Source organism: Pantherophis guttatus, chromosome 1, assembly GCF_059756535.1.
Source record: "Pantherophis guttatus breed Tessera chromosome 1, ASM5975653v1, whole genome shotgun sequence".
Lineage (NCBI taxonomy): Eukaryota > Metazoa > Chordata > Lepidosauria > Squamata > Colubridae > Pantherophis > Pantherophis guttatus.
In genome coordinates this window covers 76,055,367-76,069,097 of record NC_142063.1, presented here as the reverse complement: position 1 = coordinate 76,069,097, position 13,731 = coordinate 76,055,367, and the positions used below count along the sequence as shown (strand labels likewise).

General features: G+C 37.3%; 1 protein-coding gene across 3 annotated transcripts in view; it reads left to right on the top strand.

Annotated features, from left to right (window-relative positions):
- The window catches only part of CSTPP1 (centriolar satellite-associated tubulin polyglutamylase complex regulator 1), a 178,592-nt gene that overhangs the window by 161,508 nt on the left and 3,353 nt on the right, over positions 1 to 13,731 (top strand). For all 3 annotated transcript variants that reach the window (XM_087883098.1, XM_034417494.2, XM_087883104.1), the window contains exons 5-7: positions 2,314 to 2,399; positions 5,286 to 5,481; positions 9,311 to 9,420. In XM_087883098.1, coding sequence (XP_087739224.1) covers positions 2,314 to 2,399; positions 5,286 to 5,481; positions 9,311 to 9,420 — 392 coding nt within the window. The remainder of the gene's footprint in view (positions 1 to 2,313; positions 2,400 to 5,285; positions 5,482 to 9,310; positions 9,421 to 13,731) is intronic.

Sequence of the window (13,731 nt, the reverse complement as noted above, 5' to 3'; positions counted from 1 at the left end):
AGCCTTCGTTTATATCACTGGTTCTATGCTTTATATTCTAGAAACAGTTTTTAAAGAAAAAGATAGATTATTTTTGGTTTTTAAGACGTCTGAAACTGAAATACACAGTGTATATCTATTAATGATGTACAATTGTGTCACATGAGTAATAAACACTAGGAGCATGCATATTTTGAGTATTATTTATCACAGCATTACTGTGTAGCTCATTCAGAGTTGCATAGCTAACTCTCAATGATTAGCTATGGGAGGAAAAAAAACTAAGGAACAGCCAGGCAGGTGAACATAGGAAAGAAAGAGTAGACAAGTGATTTAGTTAGCATACCTAAAACTTGGTTACATTGCAATATTATAGTATCAATTCAGAAACTAAATCTTGGAAAAAGGTGGGTTTGGGTCAAGGAGTTTAAGGAAGAAAGCGAAACAATTGGACAACCCAAACAGAGACATTAACATGGTATCTAAGTAATGCCTTTCTTTTCCGATGCTGGCAAATTAATGGCATAGCAATTTCTTCCTCCCCATAATTGCTGCTTTATCATCTGACTGTTCTGTGAAGTTTTTGTAAGAGTATCCCAGGCTTTGCTTTTATAAGGTTTTATAGATTTAATGCTGTTGGAATAGCAATATAAATTGAGACAGTAAAGTTTTGTTCTTCCTATTAGCATTAACTGTGTTCATCCAAGGTTAAAACAGCACAGAGGAGATATCTGTGGTTGTAATCTTATTTTAGTTTTATCCTTTATATTAGACTATTGCTTCTTTTCCAAAAGCAAGAAAACAAGTATTTTCTCATTTGTCTCTTCAGGATTTAGTTCACTTTTAAATGAAGTTATTTTATTAGAGTAACCCACAAGCAATAGGAAATACAGATGGTTATTCTCTGCTCATAAGGATATGAGCCACAGTGGCACAGTGGTTAGAGTGCAGTACTGCAGGCTACTTCTGCTGACTGCTGGCTGCCTGCAATTTGGCAGTTCAAATTTCACCAGGCTCAAGCTTGACTCAGCCTTCCATCCTCCCAAGGTGGGTAAAATGAGGACCCAAATTGTTGGGGGCAATAAGCTGACTCTGTAAACCACTTAGAGAGGGCTGTAAAGCAGTATATAAGTGTTATTGCTATCACTGTAGTCTTCTTGACAATCTAGTTTTTAAGACTTTAGATTGCTTTTATGAATGACTTTCATTTTAGGAATAGATATATCAAGTGTGTTGGAGAAAATTGATCAGTAGCTGCAGATTTATTTATTGTATGGTAAATATCTGCAGTATTTGGGAATCATACAGAGCAGGTTTGGGAAGCAAATCTTGAGCTGTAGCAGAAAGGAGGAGAAAGGAAAAATAATGTAAGTGGATTTTTTCACACAATGATGGGTGCAGTTTAGGATTTGTCTGGGCAAGAGAGAAGACTTGTGGGAGGTTAGACTTCAAGAATCAAGAAGGCAGAAACAGCACTGATTGCTCTGCTGCATTTGAGCATGAATGAGGGGAGTGATAAGGAGATGTCCTTGTTCTATAGGACATCTGGCAACATTTAATGCTATTGATCAAGGCATCTTTCTGGGCAACCTGAATGTCTGAGAGTACAATGCACCATCTTGCAGTGGTTCTATTCCTACTTGTGGGTGCTTCCAGTTGGTTGTCATGGAAGGTGAGTGGGATGGGCAAGCTCTTGTCTGTCCACTGTGGGATGCTACAGGATTCAGTTCACTCCCTTGCGTTATTTAACATATATATAAAACCGCTGGTAGAAGTCATCTGTTAGTTTGGGATGAGATGTCATCAAAACGACAGTGAAACTTAGTTGCGCATGGAATTCCAGACCCTGTGGACTATTGCAATGCACCATACAAAGGACTGTCTTTGAAGAGGGCTTGGAACTTGCAAATAGCAGAGAATATGGGAACCAGACTGTTGTGGCGGTGGGTGGGTGGGGGTGGAATTGCTATTGTAGAATCCCATTTTTCTGAAAGTTACAGCCCTGGCTATCCATTGAAAATGCTAGTTGGTTAAATTAATTAAATAAGCAAACAAATAAAACAAACAAATAAATATGCTGTAGGTCAGCCTTTAGTGGTACTTTATAGGGATAATAAAAAACATAATAACAAAAGTATCATTTGATTGTCTTAAAGCATTAAGAAGAAACTCGATGGGCTTAATACAACAGATTCTGGGAGTGATTTGGAGAGCTATGGAACAAACTGTGACTCCTTTTATCAGTCCTGAACATTTCTGCTTCACTTCCAATGCCCTGTATCTCTGCTGTACATCACATTGGCTGTTGCTGAGCTCTCTCCTTCTTGATTCCAGGATTGTTTTAATGGATGATGCTGTGGACTGTTTGATGTCTTTTTCAGACTTCCTGTTTGCCTTCCAGATCCAGTTTTACTACTCAGGCAAGTCTATCCCACTTTATTACATTTGTGATTAATGTAATCGGACAGATCAGATAGCATAGTACTGGGAACAACCTTGGTCAGACAGTTTTGCTCTTAATAAAAAACGTGCTGTCCGAAATCTGTTTGTCAAGCTTTGTTCTGTATATCTGAGGATTATTCCACGCATAACTTTAATTAATATATTCCCCCCATGCCTTTTAGAGCAAGTATTAATAAGCAGTTGCAATAAAAATACCTTTAAAAATACATGATAACAGCATAGATAAAAATATATGCTAAAGACCAAAAAGAAAGCAGCGATCTGAGTATGTCTACCCCAAAAGAATTACTTAAGTGAAAACATTATGAGAATGCAATGGTAATTGAAAAGGCTTTGCTGGTATTACCAACCTGAATGCTTTTAGTAGCAAGTCAGAGAACAAGATCTCTAAGACTGTTTACAGACTTTGTAAGTTATGTCAGACTTTAAACTGAGATCAGTAATGAAGGACAACCACTGCTCCTGGTATAAAATCATTATGATATAATTAAACAAACTTACCTGGCCTTTCCCATGCGATGTTAATTCCTGTAAGCACCAGACCAACTCTACAACCTCTGTGATGGCTGTTGTATGCATGAATTCAGGGATGGTAATTCTACATAGGTAACATAAGGATGGTTTAGATTGGAGCAATGGATGTATAAAAACTGAAGACAAGGTAAAAAATGTTGATAATCCATTCAAAGCTAATAAAATGTAGCTTTGTCAATAAGGAGTTCTGTCTCCATAAATATCAGAGCTCTTTTAAAATATTTCAGATTCCAGGCCGTAATTGGGAAGTGAGTTTTTGTAAACATGCCCTATTCCTAGCATTCCTATATGTGCTGATTCCATCAGGCTCCTCAGTGCTAGGGTCTTGAGTGTAGATTGGATTCTTATTTGGTTCATCCCTTTTGGGACCTCTCTGGTAAATCTAAGAAAGATTGGAGATTCAAGAGCCTGCTTACCTGGGGAGATGTTGGAAGCAAAGCTGGCAAGTTTTAGCACAATTTTTCCACCAGTGATAGAAAACCTTGATGGCATCTCAGGGGTATCCCCAGGCTTGTTCCTGGTAGAGCAAATCCTCCTGAAATGTGTTTACAAAATTTGTTTTCATCAATCAGCATAGAGAAATGCTCGAAAGCTGTTGATAGCTACCCAGCACCTTGAGTTACAGTTACATAGACAGTTTCTACACATAAGATAAACTCTATGTGACTTTTGCACATTGTTCAGAAAAGGCTATTGCATATATGAAATTCCAGTATTGAAAATTATGGTCAATAACCAGCATAAGAGGGACAGAGAGAAAATGACAGGGAGAGAACAGCAAATATCCATGAATGTATAATAAATGACAAAGTACTTAATTTAAAATGGTGTATAAAATTATAATAAAACCTATTGAACTGATCCAGTCTAGCCAACTAAATTTATAAAACCTGTTATCTCTAAAACTCATTTGCTTTATTTGCTACTTTAGAATCCTTGGTTGGGTAATTTGTGAATAAGCAATAAAAAATGAAATGGAAGAAGCAAATAACTTTTGTGATACATAGTATTAGGACAAAACATAAAATTTTGTCTTGCTAAGCCATCCGACAGGTACTTAGGCTTGTGTAGGAAATTCCAAATATTTGGAACAGGCTCGGCTGTTTTATTCTGAGATACAATTTTGCCTTAGTTGAGAACTAAATGAAAGCAGTTATTATAAATGTTTTTCATTTGAGAGTAAAATGTAATAATGATGATTGTGTGCAAATGTTTATTATCATGTCAGAGAGGGCATTGTACTAAATGGCTTATTTCACTCCTACTCCTAAGACAAGTTTCTCTCTTATTTCTCTCTCGAAACAAGGTTCAATTGCATGGCAATTAATAACCCTTTCCTCAAGTCATCTTTCGCTCTACAATCGTGTCATCTGTATGAGGGAGATTATGCTATTCTGGAGTTCAAACTAACATAAAAAGGAAAATAAAAAGCAATAATTTATTATCCGTTTCATCCTCCGAGAGTTCCAAACCTTCAAATTCACATTAAAATGTCACCTATCTGTTTCAGTACAGACACTTTCGCAGGTTCCAGTCGTGCATGCAAAGTGTTGCACACTAATACCTTTGAATACCATTTCTATTGTTATCCAAATTCAACAGTTTTTTTCAGGTCGCCCACCAATCTGCATGAATGCAAAACACTCGGAATGGAGTCTACATCTTTGGATATCTGATCTGGATGGTTTTTAAAAATGTGCTTATATGTAGACTCTGGGAGTAAATAACAGGAAAATTTTGAAGCCTAATGGAGAATACTTTCAGCCAGTTTCTTTGGTCATATCTCTTTTGACCACCATACTGTATTTCATTTGAAGTTGCATTGAAACACACTGGGCTGCTTACTAGAGCCTGCGTAACTCACCTCTCCTGAAACCTCTAACAATGGCAAATACCTAAATTGTATGTTTATTTCAATGACTATGGATGTGTGTGTGTGTGTGTGTATTCTGATTGGGTGGCCTTGTCTTTTATGCTTCTTCACACAATGAAAAGTCTACATAATTGAAACCCTAGTTCAAAGAATAGAATCTATAGACTACCCAAAAGGCCCTTTGAGATAGCTTTGTTAACCTTTGTGTGATTTTCATGTCATATAGCAACTAAATTAGCAAGTACGTTGCATATTTATATTGCTCACTGCATATTCATATCAGCGCTGGAAACAGTAAAACATTCTCAAAGTACAATACATAACTAGAATAGAATTAGAATAGACTACACACGTAATGTAGTCTTTTATATACAGCACATACTCTTATAATACGTTCATAAGTGATTTTTACAACCTATCTTTGTTTTTTGAATAGAGTTTATTGAAAATGTGGCTGCCATCTATCAAGAGCTCTTGACAGGTAAAAATCCAAACACTGTAATTGTGCCTACGTCGTCTTCTGGGCAGCATCGTTCGCGTCAAGCTCTCAATGAATGCAGTCCAGTCGATGGAGTGGAGGCATCTGCATTTTACCAGTGCCTTGAATCATTATGTGACAAATCTAAATACAGGTAAGGCCAGCTGGATTAGGACAAGTTGTATCTATTTCATTGGCTTCAGGGTAAGGAAGGATCTTACTGATATTTTGGTACAAACAATCCATATCAAAAATGTCTTGTAAATGTGACCTTTTATCTTCAGTCTTGTGCTGTTCCTCTACTTCCTGAAACAAGCATGTGTCAGGTAGTGATACAGATTAAGTTTTGACTTTTGTATGTATTACGCAACAGATTTTCAGCTGTCACCAGTTCTGCCCCATTTTATATCAGTTAGTGAACATATTTTGACTTTCAGATTTTTGGAGGTCTGTCAGATTCATTGATTTAATGCATTGGTTTCTCATGGAAAGGGAACTATTTCATTTTAATAACTAGTATACTTCATTTACAATGAAAAACTATATTGACTGAAAGAAAGAAATGGATTAGAGTGAAGAGAGTTCAAATGCAGCTGACATAAACAAGAAAATAATATAATTTGTGATGAAGATAAAAGAACAAGATTTCATGGGACATTGTTCTTCATCACATTAAACTGTGCTCTGATGACAACCTAAAATTGTCACCTATAGAACAAAGCATTTTAAAAGGGTAGCTTAAAACTCTCCTTGTAAAGGGTCAGACTTTTTCTTTGTATTTAGAATCTCTGTCACAGCAAACAACTAAACAGCTTGCTTGTTTAGTTTGATTCAAGGCTCTTCCAAACATTCAGCGTCAAATGGGACAAAACTTTGCAATAATTATTTTGTCATACATGTGCACATGCCAAAAACATACAGAAAGAAAGGCAATACATGCACACACGAAAGTCATAGAGAAAAGAGAACACACAAAAGAGGACTTCCGGTTTGGCATCACGGCGAGACAGTTGGGGAAATAGCGGGCTCTGATGAGCACCGCAAAAACCCCGGCTGCCAAACCACTGCCAATGGATCTTCGGACCGGAACCATCCTGCAGGGATGGGAAAGAAAGAGAGGCACTTCGGATGACCAAGAGCAACAGGCAAGTTCCTCAGTGGTCAGAGGGAACTCTTTGTGAATTGCCAGCGGGGGGGCGGCAGCCATGGCGACTGTCACGAAGCTGGGACAACTGGACTAAGTGTAGAGCTGGAGGAAGACAGGAACGGAACGGAGTTTTTTTTGAAGCTGGGTGAGTGACAGCCAACTCAGGCTTGAATAACAAGAGAAATATCTTACAACTATAAGACCCTTAATGTGTAATAGCGGCTAAGCAGCATGGGGGCAAAGCAGATTTTGAAATGTAATTTGGAAGAGACAAAAACCCAATTGAAAACTGATTTCTGAATAAACTAATTGGAAACTTTAAGCAATTAGATATGGTCAAAGGATTGGAAAGAAATAAAGAGATCTTTTTTTCCCCTTTCTTTTTTAAATTGCAAGAAAAATTAAAAGAATGGATAATAAGCTTTAAGAAAAAAAGATGTATAAATAAAAAGGAAAAAAGAAAAAAAGAAGTGAGAAGAACTATTTAAATTTGGACTGGACTTTAAATATGATTTGATATTTTTAAATTGAAAAAGAAAGAGAAGTGATGTAATGGAAACAAAATGGATACTTGTTAAGCAATCGGAAACTATGGATTGCAGAGAGACACTATCTGGAGTAAAGAGGAACATTGTAACTTGATTCTTTGTTTTGGAAAATTGTGAACTTCACAGATAATAACTGTGAGAACTTCTGGAGGAGGATTTTCTTGTCTACAAGAGGCTTGACTTTTCGAGGAATAAAAAAAGAAATAGAAGGGAATACAATAGATTTTTTATAATTGGAGCAATTATTTGACCTGGAGAATGGAAATAAAAGAAATAACTATAATGTTGCACAGAGGATAAAGTTTGAGGATGTAAAAATTGAAAGGAAGTATACATGTGTGGACAAGAAAATGAAGATGGAGAAATAAGACATAGAAGTGGAAAATAAAGAAGATAAAGATATTGTGATTATATATGAACAAATAATTGAATAGTAATTATGAAATAATTACTATTATTTGGGAATAGTAATAATAAAAAGGAGGTCTCTAGAGATTATATTGAGATTAACAATAACATAATGATGATTATATTGAGATTAATAATAATATGATGATGATTATATGGAGATTAATACTGAATGATAAAAAAATAAAAGGTTGGAAAATATTAAGAAATTTAAAGAAGTCCAGGACCTGGATTTATAAAATTACTATATTGAGATTAACAAATATGAAAAGAATTATGTTACAGATATTTAGAAATGAAATAGGGATTGAAGTTAAAATATATGGAAAATAGACTACATTAAAAGAAATATAGCAATGGATATAATGAACCAATTTATTATTAAGATGCTAAAAGATACTACTTGAGGAAATTGATGGTTACAATAACTGGGATATTGTTTAAATACCTATAACAATTGTTATAATTTGAATATTTGTAATAATATATCTACGAAAGTAAAAGATGATTACACTGGGATTAACAATGAGAAAAATAAAGATGATTACACTGGGATTAACAGTGAGAAAAATAAAGATGATTACGCTGGGATTAACAGTGGAATAAAGATATATTTTGTACACTGGGATTAACAGTGGAAGGATAAAATAAAAGGTTAAATTAGAAAATTGATAGCTATAATAATTGGGATATTGTTTAAATATGTATAACAATTGTGATAATTTGAACATTTATTACCTGGTTTGATAGAATTTAGGATAATTGGGAAATTGCATTAAAGAGCATTATTTGAACTAAGAACTACATTTAAATGTTAAATTGCTATATTTTTAAAATTAAAGATAAGATTTAAATTTGATAAAGTAATAATGGAATAAAGATTTAATGAGCATAATGAAATATAAATATGTTTGAACTGTATTGTCAATAGTGAGGACTTAGGGTAAGAATTGTTGTATTATGAGTTATTAATTGAATTAAGAATTAAGGTGGGTTAATAGAAGGGTAATTGTTTTGATTAAGTAAATATGTGTTAATTTTTTTAAGATGGTATTAGTTGAATATGTGATCCAAGATTAAGAAATAAGTGCTATGGCAAAATAGAAAGTTTTTTTTTTTCCAAACATACAAATTACATCCTTTTTTTGCAAAAAAAAAAAAGAGAGAGAACACAGAAACATACATTTATAAAGAATACACAACACAGTAAGAAAAAGGTCACATTTTATCCTACATGCAGGGCAATCCAGCAACGATTTGCTACATTTGGAAGTGATGCTCTTTTCACATTTGCAAATGAATAGAGCATACTTTCCACTAAATTGCCACCATTTTCCATGCCTTTCTACTTAGGGAAAAATGGGGAAAGCATAGGATGATTTCTGAAAGTTTGTGTAACGCATAGATTCACCCACTGGGGAAAACTTCTATGGAATGACCTATCAGGAAAATACAAAGCAATCTTTAATGGTAAAGAGGGAGGCTCTGGGAAAGGGGAGAACTTTTCTTGAATCCCCATAGAATAAGTTGGGCCACCATACCAGAGTTTCCCAAATCCTGCTTTAATTGCTGCCTGGCCAACTAGATGTCCTTCAACACGAAGAAGAAAGGTGATGTTTAAAGTAATTGGGAAATGCTTTTCACTGGGACCTTCTCTTCCCACGATTCTCTCAGGTTAAAAGGAATCATGAGTGTCCATGGAACTACTAGCCCATTCTCTCCCTTGTTGCAGAAAGAGACATTTCTCAAATTGTAGGAAGATGGGTTCATGATCTAGATGATTCAGTTCATTCAGTTTGATCAGTCTTAAGTCTAAACAAAGGTAATTCACAGACATTGATATGTCAAGTGTTTTTCTTGTGTACCTTTTGTTTCCCCAGCTGCCCCCCAGCCACTGTTCTCAAGGAAATTCTGAGCAATGTACAGAGAGTAACTTTCTATGGATTTCTGATGGCTCTTGCAAAGCATCACGGGATCAACAAAGCTCTTGGTAATGAAAAGTCCTTTATTTTCCATGAATACTATTTTAAGAATTTGGTGGCCTAGATTCCTTTGTCAAGCTTACAGAGTCCACAAGGCTAGTAAGTCTGCCAGAAAAGTTTGTATTAAAAGTAAAACAATTCCATGAGATTTAAACAAGGCAAATCACATAACAAAACAAAAATGTGCCTTAATTCCCATCTATCTCCATTAGATTTTAGGTGATGTAACCCTCCAGCAGAGAGGAAAGAGATGGGCAACTACCATTCTGTTCTGTGCCCCAGATCCTGATTTCCTCCTGTTCAGAATCCAGAGTAATATCTTTACAAGAGGATATATATATACTGCTCAAAAAAATAAAGGGAACACAAGTAGAAGACATCCGAGATCTGAATGAATGAAATAGCCTTATTAAATACTTTGTTCTTTACATACAGTAGTTTATACACTGCTCAAACAACTAAAGGGAACACAAAACTACTGTATGTAATGAACAAAGTATTTAATAAGGCTATTTCATTCATTCAGATCTCGGATGTCTTCTGCTTGTGTTCTCTTTATTTTTTGAGCAGTGTATGTATTCTCTTTATTTTTTTGAGCAGTGTGTGTGTGTGTGTATACACACACACACACACCCCAGAATAATCAGAGAAGCCATCAAGATAGAAAAACACCCACACAGCATGAATAAACGAGATGATACCTCCCGCCTACCAGCCATTTATTGACAAACGAGTTCCTAACACTAAGAATGACACCAGACTCACACTCACGAAAACCACACAGGATGTCGTCACCACACATCCATGCAAAAAACAAACCCAAATCCACACCGATGAGGCACGACCACAAACCATAAGCCAGACCACAGCTGCATCATTAGCCACTTTAAACCCCTCCAATCCATACATGAAGCAAACTGACACCCACCATGAAGATGTGGCACAACCACGAACGCGAAGCCAAACAACAGCAACGCAGCTCACCAGCTCAAATCCCCCTGCAACTCAGACTAACCCGAGTACAACCAAGCCCCTACCTAAACAGAACACACCCCCATCCAATCAGAACACAGCCAACCCCCCATCCAATCAGAGCACAGCCAAGCCCCCAGCCAATCAGAACACACCTCCACCCAATCAGAACACAGCCAAGCTCCCACCCAATCAGTTCACACCCCCACTGGCAGTTAAAAGGAAGAAACAGCTGCGATCACACATTGCTCCTAGAAGCACGAAGCCGAAAACACCAGCCTGAAGATGACGAATGAGACTTCGTCGAAATATCGCCAAGACACTTCCAATTCTACGTGGGAGAAAACCCGAAGAACCAAAGACCTACATACAAACACCCGCGAAAACCTCAGAAAACATATATATATATACATACATACATACATACATACATACATACATATATAGTATTTCCTTATTTTTCTTATTTCATCATTTTCTTCTGAAGAAGCCAAGACTTTGTTTCAGTAGAAATATCATGATTTCAAGACAGAAGCAATGCACATACGCTCTTTCAGAATTGTTATTTGTCCTGCAACCTTAAAATCAGGCTTTGAAAAAGTGGGTGTCTTTTTCCATAGTAGAATCTGTCTGTGTTGGAGACCAGCACTGGGCCTTTTTGATGCATTTCTGGGGTTCTGAATATAACCGCATGCCCTGCTAGCAGCCATCCAAGCTGCTCTTAATACCTCTGCATTTTCTGTGCTCAAGGATACGTCTTAGCTCAACTCCTCTCCCTTCCCAGCATCCCAGCCCCTGCCAACAACTGGAGCTGCTGTTTACCCAAAACGTAGAGATTATATATCAAAAGGAACATGCATACAAGCCCTCAATCCCTTCAGCAAACAAGCTTAGCTAGTAATGCATTCCCAAGCAAAGATGATGCCTAGATTGCACCGGTTCGGGCTTTTCCTTCTGCCTGTACAAAATCCACTTCCCGTAAGGTGCAAAGCAAACAGATGGGCTGAGAAAGCCCTGCCTACTGCCGCCATTGTGTATGGGTTTTTCCTTCCATTAAGAAAGGCCTGTCCTGGCTTCAAGCCAGGCTCCTACTGAGGCCTCTCGCGGGGCAGCCGTAAGTGTAACAGGTGCAGGCATCTTGGCAAGGAAAGCAGGATTTTTCTCCTGCTGCCTTTTCATCTTCCCTGCACACGGGATAATTTGAATAGGCTTTGGTCTGCAAGGGATCACAGGCTCCTTAAAGCCCTGCAGCAAGGGCAGTTCCAGGCGAGAGCTTCAGATGAGGAAGGAAAGCGCTTTCAGGCAGGGGCCCACCGTGCCTCCAATCTCACCAGGATCTTGAAAGGGAAGAGAAGGAGAGATTAGAAGCCAGCTGATGAATTTGTCAAGCAGACTGCAAGCCCAGCCTCACTCCTCTGTCAATATTGATTCACCAATCCACTGCACATTGTTTACCAATTCTCCCAAGAGACTGGAGCACTCTTGAAATCTTTAGACACAAGAACAAGCTTCACATTCAGGAAATGGAGGCTGCAGAAGGCTGGCAGCAGCCGTTTGCTCATTTGGCCTTTGGTATTATAGTGCCAGGGATATACTGTAAAAGAGTCTTCCTTTTTTGGGATATTAGGCAGGACAGAAGAAACAGAAAGCTTAGATTGCTCCTTCCCTCCTCACGCGCAGCTTGCTTTCTGAAGGAACATTTTCCTCATTACAAGGTTTCATCCCTGTTTCTCCCATAAATGACTGCTTCAAGGTGACGAGTTACGTAAAAGATCTCTGTGAAGATCTGCTGCCCTTGGAGCTTAGTAGCATTCCACATGCCATTAGGCCTTCTTTCCCCCTTTTTTGCACTCCAGTTAGTAGACCAACATGGTTATGTAGAGATGCTTTAGAGGCTTGGATAGACAAGCATTGCAACCCACAAGCTCTGCAACATCATCAGGAAATATGAAGGGTCAACCATGATGAAAGGATAGAATTGCAGAATTGTTCATGACGACTTGAGCGGTAGGGAGGAATTTGATAGTGCAGTATATGGCATGTGAAACTTTGCTAGGCAGAACTGTTGCAAAATGGGATAATGAAGGCCATGTCATAGTATACTTAGGGCATAAAATGTGAATGTTGTACAGAGCTCCAAATCAAAGGAATAGAAAGGGATAAATCAATCCTATTCTTACTTAAAGGACAAAGCCTTTATAATATGTTTATATTATATGCATAACTTTATAATAAGTTATGCTGTCATGGACTGTCTTTTGCTTGGTACATTCCGGATGCACTGAGGGTCTGGATGGAAGGTTTAGGTTTAATCCTAGCAAGACTAACTGGCAATGGATTTGGAGGGCCACAAAGATTAAATATTTCCAATCTTTACTACTGGGTGGGGTTGCCCTGCCCTAGACAAAAATGGTATGCAACTTGGGGATCCATCTGGATTCATGTCTACCTGTTCAAGACTCTTTGCACAAATCTCTCTTGTGAACCATTGTATTTGTTCCTGGATTGTGAGGCTCTTTTTAAAATCATTTTTTTTATTGGTCGCCTCATATCTGGCTTACAACAATATAGTCTACAGTTTTGTAAAAATGAAATATGCCTCATCAAAGTTTTTAATCTTTTTCAACATATTTTAGTATATTGATATTTGATCATTATTTCAACTATATTGATGTATAAAGGAGATATAGTAACAGAATAACAGAGTAAGCAATTCATACTGGAGTCTCCCTTTCCTCATCTAGGAAAAAGGTCTGTTAAGGAAATTGGCAACCTGAATCTGTTAGATTCAGATCATGTGAATAGAATAGAATAGAATAGAATAGAATAGAATAGAATAGAATAGAATAGAATAGAATAGAATAGAATAGAATAGAATAGAATAGAAGAGTTGGAAGGGACCTTGGAGGTCTTCTAGTCCAACCCCCTGCTTAGGCAGGAAACCCCACACCACTTCAGACAAATGGTTATCCAACATCTTCTTAAAAACGTCCAGTGTTGATGCTTCATGAACTGAATCCAACCAGTGCCTATGCGAAGAATGAAAACCAAAACAAGCTCTGTTCATGAGCTCATCATGTAGCTGACAAGGCGCAAAAGGAATGAGGAAGGAAGAGGAACCAAGTAAATTTAGGCATCCAGTGGTAGCATTAGATTTCTAAGCAGTATCATGTGTTCAGGACAGATGGGCCTCTCTGCCAGTAAATGTACTCGTATGAACAATCCTGCTGCAGCTATAAGCTGCTGATGAATGACAAGGACCTCAGAGTTAGCATTTTGAGATCCTTCTCCCCCCCAAAAAAACATTCTTAAAAAGGCACTTAAAACATGATTGTGCTCCATTTTCT